Source organism: Ranitomeya imitator, chromosome 4, assembly GCF_032444005.1.
Source record: "Ranitomeya imitator isolate aRanImi1 chromosome 4, aRanImi1.pri, whole genome shotgun sequence".
Lineage (NCBI taxonomy): Eukaryota > Metazoa > Chordata > Amphibia > Anura > Dendrobatidae > Ranitomeya > Ranitomeya imitator.
This window is the reverse complement of record NC_091285.1, coordinates 218146630-218170134: the sequence shown is the minus strand read 5'-3', so window position 1 is coordinate 218170134 and position 23505 is coordinate 218146630. Positions and strand designations below refer to the sequence as shown.

The 23505-nt window shown below is 43.9% G+C and overlaps 1 protein-coding gene across 2 annotated transcripts in view; it reads right to left on the bottom strand.

Annotated features, from left to right (window-relative positions):
* The window catches only part of POC1B (POC1 centriolar protein B), a 188270-nt gene that overhangs the window by 137948 nt on the left and 26817 nt on the right, over positions 1 to 23505 (bottom strand). For both annotated transcript variants that reach the window (XM_069764379.1, XM_069764380.1), the window contains exons 3-5: positions 21059 to 21230; positions 8014 to 8193; positions 1547 to 1654 (exon numbers count right to left, since the gene is read on the bottom strand). In XM_069764379.1, coding sequence (XP_069620480.1) covers positions 1547 to 1654; positions 8014 to 8193; positions 21059 to 21230 — 460 coding nt within the window. The remainder of the gene's footprint in view (positions 1 to 1546; positions 1655 to 8013; positions 8194 to 21058; positions 21231 to 23505) is intronic.

The following is a 23505-nucleotide window of genomic DNA, read 5'->3' as shown; positions in this document are numbered from 1 at the left end:
GCTTTCTTCCAATTCTTCGATGAGGAGGAGAACTCAGTTAATTATTGCAAATAGCGATCTTTAAAGGGAATCTGTTACCCCAAAAATCGTATATGAGCTAAAGCCACCGGCATAAGGGGCTTATCTACAGCATTCCCCTGATGTAACCTGAAAGGTAAGAAAAACAGGTTATATTATACTCACCCAGGGGCGGTCCGGGGCCTCCCATCTTCTTACGATGACGTCCTCTTCTTGTCTTCCTGCCGCGGCTCCGGCGTACTTTGTGTGCCCTGTTGAGGGCAGAGCAAAGTACTGCAGTGCGCAGGCGCTGGGCCTCTCTGACCTTTCCTGGAGCCTGCGCACTGCAGTACTTTGCTCTGCCCTCAACAGGGCACACAAAGTACGCCTGCGCCGGAGCGTGAAGACAAGAAGAGGATGTCATTGTAAGAAGATGGGAGGCGCCGGTGTTGTGAATTCCGTTCTTGGGCTCCCTCCGGTGGTTGTAAATGGCACTTTTGTGAATTCTGCCCTTGGGCTCCCTCTGGTGGTTTTGAGTGGAACTGCTGCTCCTTGGGTTTAGCTTTGCAGCTGCTTTCACTAATCGTCTCTCCTGGCTCTGCTATTTAACCTGGCTCTAGTCTTCAGCCTATGCCACTTGTCAATGTTCTCTGGCTGGATTCACATCTCTGCTTGGATTCTCCTGGTTTCCTGATCAGTTCTGCAAAGATAAGTTCTGGCTTTGCTCATTTCAGTCCACATGTTGTGGACTTATTGTTCTGTGCATTCTATTTTTGTCCAGCTTGTCATTATGGATTTTTTCTGTTAGCTGGAAGCTCTGGGAAGCAGATTTACCCTCCACACCTTTAGTCAGGTGTGGAGATTTTGTAAACTCTGTGTGGATTGTTTTGTAGTTTTTATACTGACCGCACAGTATCCTTTCCTGTCCTATCTATCAAGCTAGACTGGCCTCCTATGCTAAAATCTGATTTCATCTCTGCATATGTTATTTTCCCCTCCTCTCACCGTCAATATTTGTGGGGGGCTATCTTTTCTTTGGGGATTTTCTCTGAGGCAAGATAGGTTTCCTGTTTCCATCTTTAGGGGAAGTTAGATCTTAGGCTGTGCCGAGGGGTCTAGGGAGTGTCAGGTACCCCCCACGGCTATTTCTAGTTGCGCTGCTAGGTTCAGGGTCTGCGGTCAGTACAGATACCACCTCCTTCAGAGCTTGTCTCATGTTGTTCCTAAACCACCAGATCATAACACGCCGGACTGCGACACCCATTGGACCGGGACTGCCCCTGGGCGAGTATAATCTAACCTCTTTTTCTCATCTTTCAGGATACATAGGGGGCTTATCTACAGCATTACAGAATGATGTAGATAAGCCCCTGATGCCGGTGGCCTTAGCTCATATACGATTTTTTGGGTGACAGATTCCATTTAAAGTTCCTGGGTTTGGTAACATACAAAAAGCCATATAAGTTGGCGCTTAGTGGGATCCAAATCAATGCCATAAATTGCTGGGATAATGGCTTGTGAAGGCTTCTGGCTTATAATGAATACTTACCCTTTATAGTCCATGAAGGTGTTAATGCAAACTCTGTTTGTGGTGTCCCAGATTCGTAAGGTCTTATCATCACTACATGAAGCGATTAGTCTTCCATCTGGGGAGAATCTGTAATGAAGAAAGATTAGAGAACCCTAGAGAGGATGCGGATGAGAGAAATTACTTAAATTGTCTAAATACCCAACAAATAAGGAAACCAGTGTGAAATCATTGACACTGAACAGCAGGAAAGCAGCGCTAACACTGTATGGAAGACACAAAGGGAAGGAGGTCACAGCGGAGGACGCCACCGGCCAGTGACTAAACACACAAGGCAAGAAGCCATTAGAGATCAGAGGGCTGTGTAAAAATGAAAAGATTAGACTAGTTAGCAGAGCGTCACGTGACATGCCCACAGCCGGCAACCATGGTGGGATTATGACATTTGTCACGATCAATGGGCTCCGACAGCAGGGACTCCACTGATCCTATAAAAGACCCCTGTGTCAGTGCCTCAGTACTGTGCATGCTCAGCCACCACCGCATTCACTTTCTTAGGACTGCTAGATATCAGACAAGACAGTGTTAAATATGTGTTTGCAGACCCTGTAGATAAGATACTGCTTCCCATCCATCAATCAGCACAATTCGATTTGTCATAACGTCGTTCGCACATTTTACGGAAAGATTTAAAGTGATTTATAAACATCTGCTCTCCAACATGAAATAATGACGGATATTTCATTAGACTGAAGTAAAATGGCATAAACGGATTTATCTTGTCTGCAGCTCGTTCCAATTTCCAGAAAAACAACATGCAAATTAGGATGTTGGCGCACCCTTGGTGTGGCCAAGGACCTCAGCGCACCGGTCCACCCCTTTGGTTTTGCATACATCAGGCTCCCTTCTGATTGCCAGCGACAGCATTCCCCAACCAGTGCTCTCTTCTCCTGAACATCACCCTCTCTCCACTACACTACTGGGGCAACAGGCAACATCAAGAGAACAATCTGTGATCAGAACAATTCCTCTAAGTTTGGGAAAAGTCTCAAGTGCTGGAGACACATGTTCCTTGTAATCGGTGAAAGCACCAGGGTTTATCACATATGGATAGCATATTGCATACACACCACTTTTAAAGGGTTGTCCAGGAACATTAACTTGCAGAATTTGGATTAATTCGCAAGTTAATAGTGTTTTAAGTTATGCGGCCGATGCACTGAAAGCGTGACTACAAGAAGGAAATGATCTTTATTCTGCCTCGGGCTTTCAGTCAGAGGGGACCAGCACGATGATGAAAGCCGGCTCAGTGGTAAATCAAAGCAGAGCCGGCTATCAGTCATTACAGAGTGGTTACAGTTGCAGCTCAGTATGTACCGAGTGATGACTGAGGCCACGCCTCTATGACAAAGCCAGAGGCTGCAGGGACAAATAAAGTTCATTTCCTCCTAGTAGCTGTGCTTTCACAGCGGCAGCAACACTGTTTTTGAATGCGATTACGTGCAGATTGACCCTGTTAATAGGGTTTTTCTTTTACATGACAGGTTCCCTTTAATACAATTTTATACCACCACTTGTTTGATGATTGGTGGTCGTTTAATAGCCTTTATAGACAGGTCAACCACACTTCCTATGTGCAAAGAATGATAAGTGATCTCGCTATGTGCGTATGTACCGTCACTGTTCTCGGGAGCACATGTTCTGTTTACATAGAACAATATGTTGCCTACTATGGTGTAAGCTTAAAAATAATTTCACCTAACAAGCATTTTGCGTATTTGTTGGGTGATTGGCAGCCTGATTATCATGAAACGTGCGCTCCTAGACACACTCATTCACAACAATCGGCCAGTGTAAATCCAGGTTTAGTTGTCATTATCATATCGTTGAGGCGAAATATACACAGTGGACAAAGTCAGGGCAGTGTGGTTCCATTTAAAGGGAGGGTGCCGTGATTTTAGTTTTTGTATTAATAAATTATATACGGTAATTATTGATTATATAATCAATTATATTTAATACAAAAGTAAATGTTCTACTTTCATACTTTATTTATTCATTTTTACTTTTACCACTGGAGGCCGCCATTTTCATTAGTGGGGGTGTGTGTGTCTGGGCACGACACTTGCACTCCTCACTTACGGCAGCCATGGACATTCAGTAGGAGCCAACAGTCGGACCCGACCGCATCTCTTTCATTGAGGCTGCTTCTCCTGCCTCTCAGCTGTGACCTGGGCATGCCCACTGAGCTGCTACTCACAGCTGTGAGAGGAGATCGCGGCCATTTTGTTTTTTATTTTCCTCTGTCATCGCACACACAGCTCAGTGTGTGCGATCATAGCAGGAGCTGCCAGGGAGAAGCTGCTGCTGGGAAGAGAGGTTCGGGGTGAGTATCTGCAGCCAGGAGCTGTGATTGCAGCCTGTACTTAGTATTACAGCACAGGCTGCAATCACTGCTCACTGTCGACCTGTTCAGAGCAGGGAGATTGTCACACTGCTCTGCCCTGAACATGATTCAGCACTTCCTGGGAGAGGACTGAAGGTAAGTACAGAGTATTTTCTTATGCATCTACCACTGCTACCTGTCCCTATATACAACTGCTACCAGCCCCTATATACCACCGCTACCTGCCTCTATATACCACTGCTACCTGCCCCTATATACCACTGCTACCAGCCCCTATATACCACTGCTACCAGCCCCTATATACCACTGCAACCAGCCCCTATATACCACTGCTACCAGCCCCTATATACCACCGCTACCTGCCCCTATATACCACTGCTACCTGCCCCTATATACCACCGCTACCTGCCCCTATATACCACTGCTACCTGCCCCTATATACCACTGCTACCTGCCCCTATATACCACTGCTACCTGCTCCTATATACCACTGCTACCTGCCCCTATATACCACTGCTACCAGCCCCTATATACCACTGCTACCTGTGTTATGACCTGGTGGTAAGGACAATTATGGACCTGGTGGTTAAGAGCACACGGAATGACCTGATAGTTACTAATAATATAGGACGAGCTCTGAGACGTGGGAACTCTGCTGACCGCAATCCCTAATCCTGTCACACACACTAGAAATAGCCGTGGATTGCTCCTAACGCTCCCTATGCAACTCGACACAGCCTAAGAAACTAGCTAGCCCTAGAGATAGAAAAATAAAGGCTACCTTGCCTCAGAGAAATTCCCCAAAGGAAAAGGCAGCCCCCCACATATAATGACTGAGTAAAGATGAAAATTACAAACACAGAGATGAAATAGATTTAGCAAAGTGAGGCCCGACTTACTGAACAGACAGAGGATAGGAAAGGTAACTTTGCGGTCAGCACAAAAAACTACAAAAAGACCATGCAGAGGGCGCAAAAAGACCCTCCGCACCGACTCACGGTGCGGAGGCGCTCCCTCTGCGTCCCAGAGCTTCCAGCAAGCAAGACAAAATTCAAAATAGCAAGCTGGACAGAAAAATAGCAAACCAGAGAAAAACAAGCAGGAACTTAGCTTCTGCTGGGAAGACAGGTCACAAGAACGATCCAGGAGAGAACTAGACCAATACTGGAACATTGACAGGTGGCATGGAGCAATGATCTAAGTGGAGTTAAATAGAGCAGCCAGCTAACGAATTAACCTCGTCACCTGTGGAAGGAAACTCAGAAGCCGCAGCTCCACTCACAACCACCAGAGGAAGCCCATGGACAGAACCAGCCGAAGTACCATTCATGACCACAGGAGGGAGCTTGACAACAGAATTCACAACATACCTGCCTCTATATACCACTGCTGCTACCTGCCCCTATATACCACTGCTACCTGCCCCTATATACCACTGCTATCTGCCCCTATATACCACTGCTACCTGCCCCTATATACCACTGCTACCTGCCCCTATATACCACTGCTACCTTCCCCCTATATACCACTGCTACCTGCCCCTATATACCACTGCTACCTGCCCCTATGTACCACTGCTACCTGCCCCTATATACCACTGCTACCTGCCCCTATATACCACTGCTACCTGCCCCTATATACCACTGCTACCTGCCCCTATATACCACTGCTACCAGCCCCTATATACCACTGCTACCTGCCCCTATATACCACTGCTACCAGCCCCTATATACCACTACTACCTGCCCCTATATACCACTGCTACCTGCCCCTATATACCATCTACCACTGCTACCTTCCCCCTATATACCACTGCTACCTGCCCCTATATACCACTGCTACCTGCCCCTATATACCACTGCTACCTTCCATCCTATATACCACTGCTACCTGCCCCTATATACCACTGCTACCTGCCCCTATATACCACTGCTACCTGCCCCTATATACCACTGCTACCTGCCCCTATATACCACTGCTACCTGCCCCTATATACCATCTACCACTGCTGCCTGCCTCTATATACCATCTACCACTGCTGCCTGCCTCTATATACCATCTACCACTGCTACCTCTGTCCTGTGTAGCTAATCTAGTCCTGTGTAGCTAATCCTGTCCTGTGTACAGTATCACACAAGATAGGATTAGATACACAGCGCAGCATAGTATCACACAGGACAGGATTAGATGAACGGCTCAGCAGTCAGTATCTAATCCTCTCCTATGCACTCCTCTCCCCCTGCATGTCTTTCCCCATTGTGGTTTATTATTTTTGTTGTGGGAGATGAGGGAGTCGAGGATTATGCGTTCGGTATGGTTTAAAAAAGATTAATAAAGGACTTTATTCTGGCCGAGTCTTTATTTACAATACATGTGAGATCTATGTGGCGGCATTATGGGTGATCTATATGGCGGTATTATGTGAGAAGCATATGGTGGTATGTGAGAACACTGGCGGTATTATGTGAGAAGCATATGGCGATATGTGAGAACACTAGCGGTATTATGTGTGATCTATATGGCGGTATGTGAGAACACTGGCGGTATTATGTGTGATCTATATGGTGGTATGTGAGAATACTGGCGGTATTATGTGTGATCTATATGGCGGTATTATGTGAGAACTGTATGACAGTATTGTGTGATCTATTTGATAGTATTGTGTGTGATCTATATGGCGGTATTATGTGAGAACACTATGGCAGTATTATCTTCAAAAAGCGGACCCATTCTATGGTGGTTCTGGCTGAGCACCTGCACGCGGGTCTGGGGTAATAGAGGGGACAGCATGACCTCCAGTTAGGTGTAGTCAGGGGAAGGCTGGTGAGGTAGCTGAAGAGAGGGGTCTCATTTTTATCGTTACTATATGGCTACATTTCCTTCCCAGCGTCACCCCAGACTGCGCCTGTCGCCTCGCTTTCACACATCACCAGGACAGGATCTGAGGAGGGGAATGGGGTCTGTATGCAAAGTCTGGATCAGACCAGGCCATCAATCCGCAGAAATGTTTCCTGGATTTCTGTGGAGCAGACAAGCAGATGGTCCATCCATGTGTATAAAAGACAACGCTCTATGTACAATCCCTGGCTGCTCCACACACCGATCAGGGGGCCCCCATAAACCAGCACACTGCTCTCCTGAAATACTCTGTGCTGCTGTCACCCTGCTCCCTCCACCACATATCTCCCAGAATCCTTGCTGCCTGCCATCCTCGGTGACTGTCTACTTGTCAGAATAAGGCTGCCGTCACACTATCAGTATTTGGTCAGTATTTTACCTCAGTATTTGTAAGCCAAAACCAGGAGTGAGTGATGTATACAGAAGTGGTGCATATGTTTCTATTATACTTTTCCTCTAGTTGTTCCACTCCTGGTTTTGGCTACAAATACTGAGGTAAAATACTGACCATACTCTGCAGTCACCAACAAAATGGCTGCTCACTGGGTTCCTGAATATCATCCTCTCTAATCCCTTAGCAAACACCCAGAAGGGGAGGAGAGGAGACATCACACACGTCAGCAGACTCCGCCCATAATTACTGCAGTGCTGTAATGTGAGCTATTTCTACACTAGGTTTTTCTGAAATTTCAGCAGCTGCTCCCCCTAGTGTTTAAAAGTGGAAATTCCAAAACTTTTCAAATTATTTTTCATATTTTACTAAATTATAAACAAATGATAATATTTTTTAAGAAAATGTAATCATTAATTCTTTACATTTTTACAATTTCTGAAAAAAAATTTTTTTTGATAGCACCTTCCCTTTAAGCTTTGTAGTAACCATTATCAGGTGCTTAAGCTCAGGTCCTATAGAAGTGAACGGAGTTTAAGCTGCAGGTCTTAACATGACGTACACTTGGTACTTCTCAGTGCAAAAAGGTTTTCGTGGGGGTGCCCAGTGTTCGAATCCCACCGATTCGGTATTCATAACCTATTCCAGGGATAACTCATCGTTTTTAATTCCTTGATATTCTGTGTGTAAGGCTGAATACTTTGCATTTGGGCCAAGAGAAGACAAAAATATAGGTGCCTTGGCTGACAGAATTTGAACAAGCCGAATTTTAGGCACTGCATAACTACATACCTTGCACTGCGAACCCAATTTGTATGCTGGGTAAGTGAGAAAAGAAACCGCTGATGATGGACGCTCCACGCCTTTATGGACTTGTCGTCAGATGCGGTGATAATGCAGTGGCCGTCACCTGAAAAGTCAACGCTTCGCACTGAAGCGGTGTGCGCTTTAAAGATGGTTGACTCCCCTTTGCTGAAATAATAAAATGAAAAATAAAAATACAAATACATGCAGACATTGCTTTAAATATACTTGTCCTTTTTAATAAACCTCTAGAATAGCATGGTCTTCCTTCCCTCATCCCCCATAATACCGTAATAAGTTTTATTTCTGTAGCGCCAACATACTCCGCAGCACTTTACATTACAGAGGGGACTTGTACAGATAATTAAGACATTACATAGTAACACAACACAGACACCAAGAGACCTGAGCGCCCTGCTCACAAGCTACGATCTATGAGGAAAAAGGGGAGACATGGAAGGTAAATGGTAAAAAGTGCTTGTATTCTATGTGCAGCCATCAATATAATAGGGTGCTCACATAACACTGCATGAAGCGGTCACCAGCCAGTATGTGTACAAGTGCTGACACAGAGGGCTATCAAGTGCATGGAGGCCGTGTTCTGATTTTGAAGAAAATGTTGTATGGACAAAACGGAGGAGAGTTTTGTGGGTGAGAGTGAGTTTTGTATTGGACTCTGTAGTGGATGGGTAACTAGTGCAACGACTGGCACAGGGTAGAGGAATTGGTTTAGCGGCTGGAAAGGAATAAGATCCGAACAATGTGTATAATTGGGTGTCATCGGTGTAAAGATGATACTGCAAAACGAAATCTACTAATGGTTTGTCCAATAGGGGCAGTATATAAAGGTGAAGGGGCAAAGGACTGATCCTCGAAGAACCCAGTCAGTTAGGGGTAGAGGAGAGGAAGAGAAACCACGAAAAGATACAGTTAAGAAGTAGTCAGAGATGTAGGAGGAGAACCAGCAGAGAACAGTATCCTTGAGGAAGATAGAGTGGAGCATAGTGAGGAGGAGCGGGCGATCCAGAGTGTCAAATGCTGCAGAGAGATCCATGAGAATCAGCAGGGAGTAGTGACCATCAGATTTATCTGTTAGATCATAGGAGACTTTAGTGAGGACAGTTTCAAAGTGTAAGGAGTGGAAAACAGATTGTAAAGGGTCAAGAAGGGTGATCTGAAAGATAGCAGATTAGATGGGAGTGGATCAAGCGTTCCAGGAGTTTAGAGATGAATAGGATTGACTGAATACGTCCGAAGGGCCTCAATGAGGTCTTGAGTTTTGTCCCACTTTCGTAATGGATTGTATACTATATTTTATGTGTCTTTGGTTTATCTTGTAGGTTATTTATGTCTCTGTCACTATCTATGAATTAAGCAGGACGTTCTGTCTGAGCTTGAGTTTATAACTAAAAGAGCCACCTTGTGCAGCACTAATGCTGCGTGTACGTGCGGCCCGAGATCCTGCCCCGCAACCTCTTCTGATTTATTCACACTGCGGGGCTGGGAATCTTGGGCCGCGCGTACACACAGGCGCGAGAATGAAGATATCATGTGATGTCAGTGGAAGGGCAGCGTTAACTGCGCATGCCCGAGAAAAGAAATTACAGCGCGGGCGCCGGGGACATAACTCAACGCTGAGGAAGCGGCGTCCAGGGGAAAGGAGGAAATGACTGATGGCTGGGAGGCGTGCGTGTCCTGGGAAAAAAGCCATGCCCCCCCTGACAAACTACAGGTATGGAGGGCAAATTATAAAAACGATTCTTTCAGCGTTGGAAGGGACCCCAAATAAAGAGCCACCTTGTCAGAATGCAGCATTAGTGCTGCACAAGGTGGCTCTTTTAGTTACAAACGCCTGGGGGGGGGGGGGTTACAGGTTCCCTTTAATCTACTGATGTCTCAATCAATTTCACTTTTATTGGTATCTATTTTTATTTTTTGAAATTTACCGATAGCTGCTGCATTTTCCACCCTAGGCTTATACTCAGTCAATAAGTTTCCCATTTTTTGTGGCAAAATTTTTTAGGGGTCTCATACTCGGGTCCTCTTATACTCGAGTATGTATGGTAATTCCATTCCTCAGTGTGTAACAATTGAGTACACGTGTGTACATTTATAGGTGTACACTTATACATAACTCTCTCAATTTTTTCTTATACACCACTGAGGTGTGTCAGTTCCTGAAGGTATATTGCTACACGTGCATGCATACATATGTATGTTTTGTTTAAATATGTAAGTACGGGTGTTGCTAGATCCCTGTGTCCACTTGACACATGGCATATATGTGCATCCCTCTTTTTGGATTAGACTTATTAGCATTATGTACCTTTATACACTTTTATACATTTTTTATTTAACCTATATATTTAATATATTGACATTTCTGCACTTTCACTTTACTACCATTTTGTTTTTATTTCACTTGTAGATCACCCAGGTACTGTTCACTTGAATTCCACCTGTGTGCATCTTTTTCACTGGTTTTTGTTTCCCTGGTCTCTTCTGATATCTTGTTTAATAGGGAATGTGCACTTTTTTAATAATATTATTATTACTACTATCATTTTTAATTTCATTTTCACTCTGTGCTCACTGGGTTCCTCCCTTGAGGCTTTTTGCTACTTCTCTACTCTTGAATACTTGCCTCTCATCGGGTTTACCTATATGTTTTTATTCCCAGAAACACACAAGAACATGGAGCAAAAATGTCCCAGATAAAAAGTAACATGGAGCATCTGATTGGTCAGGACACTAGAACCTCGGATAAAGTATTAACTGCTTGGTCTCCCTGGATTACCTTTAGAGAGACTGAAGAGCTGAATAACTGGTTACGCTAGTTAGCTCAATCGGAACCATTAAAACCTGTATCTATCACTTTCCTCGTAAATGGGACAAATAATATAATACCACGAAACTAAAGACCCAAGTTCATCCGGACCGGATTCCAGACTCCTATCCCAAGTTCCCTAACCCCACCTCCCTATCCTCCTTTCCCCTCCCACCCCCTTTTTTTTTTCTTCTTTCCTCTCTCTTATTTCTCCCTTCCTCTCTCCCTCTTTTTCTTTTCTTCTCTCTCTTATTTCTCCTCTTTTCTCCTCATAATCTAGGTTATAATCAGATTTCCTTAGATGTCGAGTGTTATAGAGTGCCTAGACATCATCACTCCCATTTGATAACTAAATAACTTTTCCGAATAATATGGAAACAGATTAATGGGAGGTCAGGAGACATAATATCAGTAAAAATTTTATTTAAAAATTAATGAATCTTTAATTAAAAGGAACATGTTCACAGAACTGAAAATACAATAACCAGTTTTCAACACTCCAACTCTCTTTAGGAGTCAGTTATATTTGTATTTTAATAACGCAAGAGAGACAAATATTGATCACAAGCAAAGCTGTTTGTTTATTACATTCACCTTATACCATTGTATGTGAGTATAATTGCAAATTATTATTTTGATTTTTATGTATGTTAATATGCAACTTAATAAACTTGATTTACACAAAAAGTAACACTTTATTCAGAAACATTTTTAACACACAAAAAAATAACATAATAGTGAACATAATGACCAAGTAGACAGTCTGGAACATAGGAGTAAAGCAAAAGGACCCACAATATTTAAGTGGATGGGAAGACCATATATATACACCGTATATACTCGAGTATAAGCCGAGATTTTCAGCCCACTTTTTGGGACTGAAAGTCACCCTCTCGGCTTATACTCGAGTCATACCCAGGGGTCGGCAGGTGAGGGGGAGCGGGGCCTGTCTAATTATACTCACCTACACCTGGCGCGGTCCCTGGCAGCTTCTTCCTGTACTGAGCAGTCACATGGTACCGCTCATTACAGTAATGAATATGCGGCTTCAACTCCCATAGAGTTGGAGCCGTATATTCATTACTGTAATGAGCGGTAACGGTGACCGCTCAGTACAGGAAGAAGCTGCGGCTTTGGGGAAGCAGGGACTGCACCGCACCAGGAGCAGGTGAGTATAATGGGGAGGGGGAGCGCTGCGCAATATTCACCTGCTCCTCGCCCCGGCGCCGCTTCATCTTCTGCAGTGACGCTAAGGTCAGAGGGCGCGGTGACGTGGTTAGTGCGCGCCCTCTGCCTGAGCGTCAGTGCAGAAGACGCTGAAGATGGAGCGGCGCCAGAACGAGGAGCAGGTGAATATTGAAAGTGCCGGGGGCCTGAGCGACGGAGAGGTGAGTATGTGATTTATTTATTTTTTATCGCAGCAACAGCAAATGGGGCAAGTGTCTGTATGGAGCATCTATAGGGCCATACCGTTTGTGCAGCACTATATGGGGCAAGTGTTTGTATGAAGCCATAATCAACGTTTGTGCAGCACTATATGGGGCCATAACGTTTGTGCAGCACTATATGGGGCCATAACGTTTGTGCAGCACTATATGGGGCCATAACGTTTGTGCAGCACTATATGGGGCCATAAAGTTTGTGCAGCACTATATGGGGCCATAATGTTTGTGCAGCACTATATGGGGCCATAAAGTTTGTGCAGCACTATATGGGGCAAGTGTTTGTATGGAGCATCTATGGGGCCTGTTATGATCTGGTGGCCTAGGAGCAGCATGAGACGGACTCTGGAGAAGGTGGTCCCTGTACTGACCGCAAACCCTGAACCTAGCAGCGCAACTAGAAGTAGCCGTGGGGGGTACCTAACACTCCCTAGACCCCTCGGCACAGCCTAACATCTAACTACCCCTAAAGACAGAAACAGGAAACCTATCTTGCCTCAGAGAAAATCCCCAAAGGATAGATAGCCCCCCACAAATATTGACTGTGAGAGGAGAGGGAAATAACATACGCAGATATGAAATCAGATTTTAGCATAGGAGGCCATACTAGCTAAAAAGAAAGAATAGAACAGAGTATTATGTGGTCAGTATAAAAACACTAGAAAATATCCACCGCAGAAAATACGGATCACCACATCTGACTAAAGACATGGGGGGTATATCTGCATCTCCAGAGAAATAGCTAGGCTGCAAAAAATCCTTCACAGTCTAAGCTGGACAAGACAAAAACATGAAAATGCACAGAACTATAAGGTCCACAGCAGGTGGACAGCAAAAACAAAGCCAGGACTTATCATAGTAGAAAAGCACAGCAAACTAGAGAGACCAGCAGGGAAGTGAATCCTTCAAGAACAATGGACAACTGGCACTGACTAAAGGCTCCTGCAAAGCTATATACCCCAGTCAGTTTTGCAATAAGTAGATACACCTGTCCACTCCTGCAGTCCAGGCACAACTGCATTACCCTCTACAACCACCGGAGGGATCCCAAAAGCTGAATTCACAACAGGGGCCATAACGTTTGTGTAGCACTATATGGGGCAAGTGTTTGTATCTAGCATCTATGGGGCCATAATCAAGGTTTGTGCAGCACTATATGGGGCAAATATCTTTATGGAGCATCTTATGGGGCCATTATTAACCTTTATGCAGGATTATATGGGGCATATTTTAATATGGAGCATCTTATGGAACCATCATAAACTTTATGGAGCATTATATGGGGCTCCTGATTCAATATGGATATTCAAAAACACTTAACCTACTGATGTCTCAATTAATTTTACTTTTATTGGTATCTATTTTTACTTTTGACATTTACCGGTAGCTGCTGCATTTCTTACCCTAGGCTTATAATCGAGTCATTAGGTTTTCCCAGTTTTTTGTGGCAAAATTAGGGGGGATCGGCTTATACTCGAGTATATACGGTATATACTCATATGGTTAATGCCTTAGCCAATACATGTGTCTGTGGTGATATAGCCACTCGATGCTTCAGATGCAGATGTATATAATAATAATGCTAAGTCAGCAAACCTAATTGAGAAGCACAAGTGAAAAATCAACAATCGAGAGGTGTATTGTTATGACCTGGTGGTTAAGAGGCCACACTGAAATGACCTGGTGGCTAAAACGCAACATGGAACAAGCTCTGAGAAGGTGGTATCTCTACTGACCGCAGTCCCTAATCCTAACAACAAAACTAGAAATAGCCGTGGGATGTTCCTGACACTCCCTAGACACCTCGTCACAGCCTCAGATATAACTACCCCTAAAGAAGGAAATACAAAGCTATCTTGCCTCAGAGAAACCCCCAAAAGGAAAGACAGCCCCCCAAAAATATTGACTGTGAAAGGACAGGGAAAAGACGAACACAGAAATGAAATTAGATTTCAGCAAAGGGAGGCCAAAACTAAACTAGATAGACAGAGATCAAAGGATACTGTGCGGTCAGTATTAAAAACTACAAAGTCCACGCAGAGTTTACAAAAATGAACTCCACACCGACTCACGGTGTGGAGGGGCAAATCTGCTTTCCCAGAGCTTCCAGCTAGCCTGAATAAGACATAGTGACAAGCTGGACAAAGAGACAAAATGCAAAGCAATAGAGTCCAAACAAATGGACAAAAACTAGCAAAACTTATCTTTTGCAGACAAGGACAGGCCATATGAGAAATCCAAGGGAAGAATCAAATCCAACCAAGAACATTGACAGCAGGCATGGACTAAGGCTCAGAGCAGGTTTAAATAACAAACCCAGGCAAGGCGATTAGTGAAGGCAGCTGCTACAGCCACCCAATGGAGCAGCAGTTCCACTTGAAACCACCAGAGGGAGCCCAAGGGCAGAACCCGCAAAAATACCATTAGCAACCACAGGAGGGAGCTCCAGAACGGAACTCACAACAGTACCCCCCCCCTTGAGGAGGGGTCACCGAACCCTCACCAGAGCTCCCAGGCCGAGCCAAATAGAAAGCATGAACCAAATCGAGAGCATGAACATCGGAGGCAACAAACCAAGAATTATCCTCCTGGCCATAACCCTTCCACTTGACCAGATACTGAAGCTTCCGCCTCGAAAAACGAGAATCCAAAATCTTCTCTACCACATATTCCAATTCCCCCTCAACCAACACCGGAGCAGGAGGATCAACGAAGGGAACCATAGGTACCACATATCTCGGCAACAAGGATCTATGGAATACATTATGAATGGAAAAGGAAGCTGGAAGGGCCAAACGAAAAGACACTGGATTGTTAATTTCAGAAATCCTATAAGGCCCAATAAAGCGAGGCTTGAACTTAGGGGAAGAAACCTTCATAGGAACATGACGAGAAGACAACCAGACCAAATCCCCAACACGAAGCCGGGGACCAACACACCGACGACGGTTAGCAAAACGCTGAGCCTTCTCCTGAGACAACGTCAAACTGTCCACCACATGAGTCCAAATTTGCTGCAACCTGTCCACCACGGAATCCACACCAGGACAGTCAGAAGGCTCAAGCTGCCCTGAAGAAAAACGAGGATGAAAACCAAAGTTACAAAAAAAAGGCGAAACCAAGGTAGCTGAACTAGCCTGATTATTAAGGGCAAACTCGGCCAACGGCAAAAAGGTCACCCAATCATCCTGATCAGCAGACACGAAGCATCTCAAATAGGTTTCCAAGGTCTGATTGGTTCGCTCCGTTTGGCCATTTGTCTGAGGATGGAATGCAGAGGAAAAAGACAAATCAATGCCCATTCTAGCACAAAAGGACCGCCAAAACCTAGAAACGAACTGGGAACCTCTGTCAGACACAATATTCTCCGGAATACCATGCAAACGAACCACATGCTGAAAAAATAATGGAACCAAATCAGAAGAGGAAGGCAACTTAGGCAACGGCACCAAATGGACCATCTTAGAAAACCGGTCACAAACCACCCAGATGACAGACATCTTCTGAGAAACAGGAAGATCAGAAATAAAATCCATGGAAATATGCATCCAGGGCCTCTCAGGAATAGGCAAAGGCAAAAGCAACCCGCTGGCACGGGAACAGCAAGGCTTAGCCCGAGCACAGGTCCTACAGGACTGCACAAACGAACGCACATCCCGCGACAAGGAAGGCCACCAAAAGGACCTAGCCACCAAATCTCTGGTACCGAAAATCCCAGGGTGACCAGTCAACACCGAACAATGAACCTCAGAAATTACCCTACTAGTCCATCTATAAGGAACAAACAATTTCCCCACAGGACAGCGATCAGGTTTATCAGCCTGAAACTCCTGAAGTACCCACCGTAAATCAGGGGAGATGGCAGAAAGAATCACCCCCTCCTTGAGGATCCCAGCCGGCTCAAGAACTCCCGGAGAATCAGGCAAAAAACTCCTAGAAAGGGCATCAGCCTTCACATTCTTAGATCCAGGAATATACGAGACCACAAAATCAAAACGTGAGAAAAACAAAGACCACCGAGCCTGTCTAGGATTCAACCGCTTAGCAGACTCGAGGTAAATCAGATTCTTGTGATCAGTCAAGACCACCACGCGATGCTTGGCTCCCTCAAGCCAATGTCGCCACTCCTCAAATGCCCACTTCATAGCCAACAACTCCCGATTGCCGACATCATAATTACGCTCAGAAGACGAAAATTTTCTGGAGAAGAAGGCACAAGGTTTCATCAAAGAGCCATCAGAATTTCTCTGAGACAAAACGGCCCCTGCCCCAATCTCAGAAGCATCAACCTCAACCTGAAAAGGGAGAGAAACATCTGGCTGACGCAACACAGGGGCAGAAGTAAAACGACGTTTAAGCTCCTGAAAGGCCTCAACAGCCGCAGAGGACCAATTCACCACATCAGCGCCCTTCCTCGTCAAATCGGTCAGAGGCTTCACCACACTAGAAAAATTAGCAATAAAGAGACGATAAAAATTGGCAAAGCCCAAAAATTTCTGAAGGCTCTTTACAGATGTAGGTCGAGTCCAATCATGAATGGCCTGGACTTTAACAGGGTCCATTTCAATAGCCGAGGGAGAAAAAATGAAACCCAAAAAAGAAACCCTCTGAACTCCAAAGAGGCACTTAGACCCCTTCACAAACAACGCATTAGTACGAAGGACCTGAAACACCATCCTAACCTGCTTCACATGAGACTCCCAATCATCGGAGAAAACCAAAATATCATCCAAATACACAATCATAAATTTATCCAGATAATTCCAGAAGATATCATGCATAAAGGACTGAAATACCGATGGAGCATTAGAGAGCCCGAATGGCATTACAAGATATTCAAAATGGCCTTCAGGCGTATTAAATGCCGTTTTCCATTCATCATCTTGTTTAATACGCACAAGATTATACGCCCCTCGGAGGTCGATTTTAGTAAATCAACTAGCCCCCTTAATCCGAGCAAACAAATCAGAAAGCAAAGGTAACGGATACTGGAATTTGACAGTGATCTTATTGAGAAGGCGATAATCTATACAGGGTCTCAAGGAGCCATCCTTCTTGGCAACAAAAAAAAAATCCCGCTCCCAACGGTGACGAAGACGGGTGAATATGCCCTTTCTCCAAGGACTCCTTTACATAACTCCGCATAGCGGCATGCTCTGGCACAGATAGATTGAAAAGTCGGCCCTTAGGGAACTTACAGCCAGGAATCAAATTAATGGCACAATCGCAGTCCCTATGAGGAGGCAGGGAACTGGACTTGGGTTCATCAAATACATCCTGGAAATCCGACAAAAACTCAGGAACTTCAGAAGAAGGGGACGAGGAAATGGACATCAAAGGAATATCACTATGTATCCCCTGACAACCCCAACCAGTTACAGACATAGATCTCCAATCCAGCACTGGGTTATGTACCTGTAACCATGGAAAACCCAGCACAACAACATCATGCAAATTATGCAACACCAAAAAGCGAATATTTTCCTGATGTGCTGGAGCCATGCACATGGTTAACTGTGTACAGTACTGAGGTTTATTCTTGGCGAATGGCGTAGCATCAATCCCCCTTAAGGGAATAGGGCTCTGCAAAGGTTCCAAGGAAAAACCACAGCGCTTGGCAAATTCTAAGTCCATTAAGTTCAGGGCAGCGCCAGAATCCACAAATGCCATAACAGAAAAGGACGACAATGAGCAAAGCAGGGTAACAGACAAGAGAAATTTAGGCTGCACAGTACTAATGGTAACAGACCTAGGGACCCTCCTAGTACGCTTAGGGCAATCAGAAATAGCATGAGCTGATTCACCACAGTAAAAACACAGGCCATTCTGACGTCTGAACCTCTGCCTTTCTGCTCTAGTCAAAATCCTATCACACTGCATAGGCTCAGGACTTCGCTCAGAGGATACTGCCATATGGTGCACCGCCTTGCGCTTACGCAAGCGCCGATCAATCTGAATGGCTAGAGACATAGATTCGCTCAAACCGGTAGGCGTAGGAAAGCCCACCATAACATATTTAAGGGTTTCAGAAAGATCTTTTCTGAAAATAGCCAGCGCCTCTTCATTCCATTTAGTGAGCACAGACCATTTTCTAAATTTCTGGCAATATAACTCTGCCGCTTCCGGACCCTGACACAGGGCCAACAGTGTTTTCTCAGCATGCTCTACAGAGTTAGGTTCGTCATACAACAATCCGAGCGCCTGAAAGAATGCATCTACATTCAATAATGCCGGATTCCCTGTTTCAAGAGCAAATGCCCAGTCTTGAGGATTACCACGCAGTAAGGATATGATAATTTTCACTTGCTGAATGGGATCACCAGAAGAACGGGGTTTCAAAGCAAAAAACAATTTGCAGCTATTTTTAAAGTTCAAAAACTTAGATCTGTCCCCAAAAAACAAATCAGGAGTAGGAATTCTTGGCTCTAGAGCCGGAGTCTGAACAACATAATCTTGGATACTCTGGACTCTTGCAGCAAGTTGATCCACACGAGAAAACAAACCCTGAACCTCCATACTAGAGCATATATCCAGCACCACCAAGATATCAAGAGGAAAAAGAAGACAGAACAGAGCACAGAAAAAAAAAATGGTTCAGAACTCTTCTTTTTTCCTTCTTTTGAGATGCATTCAATTCATTCTTGGCCTGCTGTACTGTTATGACCTGGTGGTTAAGAGGCCACACTGAAATGACCTGGTGGCTAAAACGCAACATGGAACAAGCTCCGAGAAGGTGGTATCTCTACTGACCGCAGTCCCTAATCCTAACAACACAACTAGAAATAGCCGTGGGATGTTACTGACACTCCCTAGACACCTCGTCACAGCCTCAGATATAACTACCCCTAAAGAAGGAAATAGAAAGCTATCTTGCCTCAGAGAAACCCCCAAAAGGAAAGACAGCCCCCCACAAATGTTGACTGTGAAAGGAGAGGGAAAAGACGAACACAGAAATGAAATTAGATTTCAGCAAATGGAGGCCAAAACTAAACTAGATAGACAGAGAGCAAAGGATACTGTGCGGTCAGTATTAAAAACTACAAAGTCCACGCAGAGTTTACAAAAATGAACTCCACACCGACTCACGGTGTGGAGGGGCAAATCTGCTTTCCCAGAGCTTCCAGCTAGCCTGAATAAGACATAGTGACAAGCTGGACAAAGAGACAAAATGCAAAGCAATAGAGTCCAAACAAATGGACAAAAACTAGCAAAACTTATCTTTTGCAGACAAGGACAGGCCATATGAGAAATCCAAGGGAAGAATCAAATCCAACCAAGAACATTGACAGCAGGCATGGACTAAGGCTCAGAGCAGGTTTAAATAACAAACCCAGGCAAGGCGATTAGTGAAGGCAGCTGCTACAGCCACCCAATGGAGCAGCAGTTCCACTTGAAACCACCAGAGGGAGCCCAAGGGCAGAACCCGCAAAAGTACCATTAGCAACCACAGGAGGGAGCTCCAGAACGGAACTCACAACAGTGTATACCACTATCATAAGAGCGAGATCAGCAAGGAAGGTGCTGTACTACAAAGGTCTTACCCAGTCTCCACATAGGGCCAAGTGCTATCAGCCCCAACCAACGGTTCGCTTGGGCTTCCTCAGGAAAGTTCTTCAATACAAAAAATGAAACTCATATTATATTGAGTCATTACAAACAGAATTATCTATTTCAAGCGTTTATTTCTGTTAATGTTAATGATTATGGGTTACAGCCAATAAAACCCAAACGTCATTATCTCAGTAAATTAGAATAATTAACAAAAACACCTGTAAAGGCTTCCTAAGCGATTAAAAAGATCCCTTAGTCTGCTTCAGTAGGATCCACAATCATGGGGAAGACTGCTGATTTGACAGATGTACAGAAGGCAGTCATAGACACACTCCACAAGGAGGCTAAGCCACAGAACATCATTGCTAAAGAAGTTGGCTGTTCACAGAGTGCTGTATCCAAGCATAATAATGGAAAGTTGAGTGGAAGGAAAAAGGAAAAAGTGTGGTAGAAAAACATGCAAATATTGAGTGCATTTACTGAACATACAATTCAATAGGCCAATATTTCGAATTTTAAAGTTATTTTTCAAGCTGGTGGTATAAAGTATTCTAATTCATGGAGATAATTACTTTTGGGTTTTCATTGGCTGTAAGCCATAATCATCAACATTAACAGAAATAAACACTTGAAATACAACACTGTTTGTAATGACTCTATACAATATATGAAATTCACTTTTTGTATTGAAGAACTGAAATAAATGAACCTTTTGATGATATTTTAGTTTTGTGAGAAGCACCCGTACTTACGTAGCCCATACAATTATGACTCTGCTCAGACATGGCACTATGGTGTCGCTGCCCTTTTGATTACTAGTCTTTTACTTGCATTTACTCTTTCTTGTTTTTATGTGATCATAATAATAAAATTAGTAATATATTCTTAGATATGCTCGTGTCCATTCTCTTTTTTCGGTTAACATAACTTTTACAGATGAGCCTGCCTTTTCTATGTTGCCCGAGCCTTGGGTTTCTATAAAACTGTAAGTAAAGCTAAATAAAACCATTAGGAGAATTCTTAGAAATCTCCAATTTCTTCCCATAGGTACGATGAGAGAGTCATTACAATTAGACTGGAAAAGTACGGTACTTATGCACGGCCTGATATAGTACAGCAGAGTAACAAGCCCAATGAGTATATTACTAAAATCACAGAAAAGCAAAAAAAAAAAACAAACACCATGTATTCTCCATTTCTATCCAGGACTTACATGTTAGGGGTCCAGAGTCTAACTGTCCCGTCCTTAGCAGCAGACGCCAGCACATGTCCAGAAGGAGAATACTGAACACTGGTCACAACCTCTCGGTGCCCTATAAATCTGAAAGCCCGCGATTGAGGCTTGAAATTCCAGACCATGACACATGCATCTGCAGCGGAGGACGCTGGAAATATATGGAAGTATGGTATCAGAAAACACAGGAAAACAAGCGCAAGATAAAACATTTCTTATTTTCAAGACGAATATGGCCATGTCTAAGGACTACATGGTCAGAAATGCCTAAGCAAGTCACAGATCACATGGATGTCTCCAAAAACAGACAAGTTTTTCCTTTTATTTTTTAAGATATAATAAAACGGTCACGGTCGTTTTAGCAATATCTGTATAAATCATTAATACGAGTGACTATAAGAAACTCTGTAATATATCTTAGCAGACAAAAGATGTGCCTTTCTCTACTTAAATTTCTTCTGTAACTCCATTGCCTTCTAAACAGAATAAAATCAGTCTTAGTCAAAAAGATGGACTAAAAGTTCACTGAAGTATCAGGTTACAGTCCTATTAGACTTTATGAAGAAATGAAAAGGAGGAGTGAGGAGCAGAAAAGCACTGACACTGGCAAAAAAAACAGATCACACTGATGCTTCTAGCAAGTGAGCAGTGTCTGCAGCTACACTGCTCAGTGCTGCTGTCTCTGTCTGAGTGATACAGAAAAAGAAAAGCAGGAATCCATCTCTCTGCGAGTGCTGAGTATGGGAGATATCATCACAGAAAGTCTACATCCCGTGTGGCACCTGTGTGGTTGGAGACCCAGTTTTAATGCATTCTACTTAAAATCAATGGTACTGACAGAAAGACCTGAGCATTGTACTTGTGACGAATCGATGGGGCCTTGTGGAAGCAGTTACTTATAAATATACAGTTGTGCTCAAAAGTTTACATACCCTGGCAGAATTTTTGCTTTCTTGGCCTTTTTTTCAGAGAATATGAATGATAACACCAAAATGTTTTCTCCACTCATGGTTAGTGGTTGGGTGAAGCCATTTATTGTCAAACTACTGTGTTTTTTCTTTTTAAAATCATAATGACAACCCAAAACATCCAAATGACCCTGACCAAGTGTTCACATACCCTTGCAATCTTGGCCTGATAACATGCACAGATGTTGACACAAATGGGTTTGAATGGCTACTAAAGGTAACATCCTCACCTGTGACCTGTTTGCTTGTAATCAGTGTGTGTGCATAAAAGCTGAGTGAGTTTCTGGCATCCAAACAGACTCTTGCACCTTTCATTCAGCCACTGATGTTTCTGGATTGTGAGTAATGGGGAAAGCAAAAGAATTGTCAAGGGATCTACAGGAAAAGGTAGTTGAACTGTATAAAACAGGAAAGGGATACAAAACGAAATCCAAGGAATTGATAATGCCAGTCAACAGAGTTCAAACTGTGATTAACAAATGGAAAATCAGGGGCTCTGTAAAAACAAAACCACGGTCAGGTAGACCAACAAAAACGTCATTCACGACTGTCAGGAAAATTGTTTGGGATGCAAAGAAAAACCCACAAATAACATCAGCTGTAATACAGGGCTCTCTGAAAACTAGTGGTGTGGCTGTTTCAAGATGCACAATAAGGAGGTACTTGAAGAAAAATGGGCTGCATGGTCAAGTCGCCAGAAGAAAGCCACTACTGCACGAATGCCACAGAGTATCTTGCCTGCAATATGCAAAACAGCACATAGAAAAGCCGCAAAACTTCTGAAACAAGGTAATTTGGAGTGGTGAGACCAAAACTGAACTTTTTGGCCATAACCATAAACGTTACATTTGGAGATAGGTCAACAAGAACTATGATGAAAGGAACACCATTCCTACTGTAAAGCATGGGGGTTGATCACTGATGTTTTGGGGATATGTGAGCAACAAAGGCACAGGAAACTTGGTCAAAGTTGAAGGAAAGATGAAAGCAGCATGTTATCAGCAAATACCGGAGGCAAATTTGCACTCATCAGCCCGGAAGCTGCACATGGGATGTACTTGGATGTTCCAACTTGACAATGATTCAAAACACAAGGCCAAGTCGACCTGTCATTGGCTACAGAAGAACAAAGTGAAGGTTTTGGAGTGGCCATCTCAGTCTCCTGACCTCAATATCATTGAGCCACTGTGGGGAGATCTCAAGCGCACTGTTCATGCTAGACAGGCCCAGGAATTTACAGGAACTGGAGGATTTTTGCAAAGAAGAGTGGCAGCTTTACAATCTGAGAAATCATCCACAACTACCACAAAAGACTTCAAGCTGTCATTGATGTTAGAGAGGGCAATACATGGTATTAAAGGGAACCTGTCACCTGAATTTGGCGGGACCGGTTTTTGGTCATACGGGCGGAGTTTTCGGGTGTTTGATTAACCCTTTCCTTACCCGCTGGCTGCAATA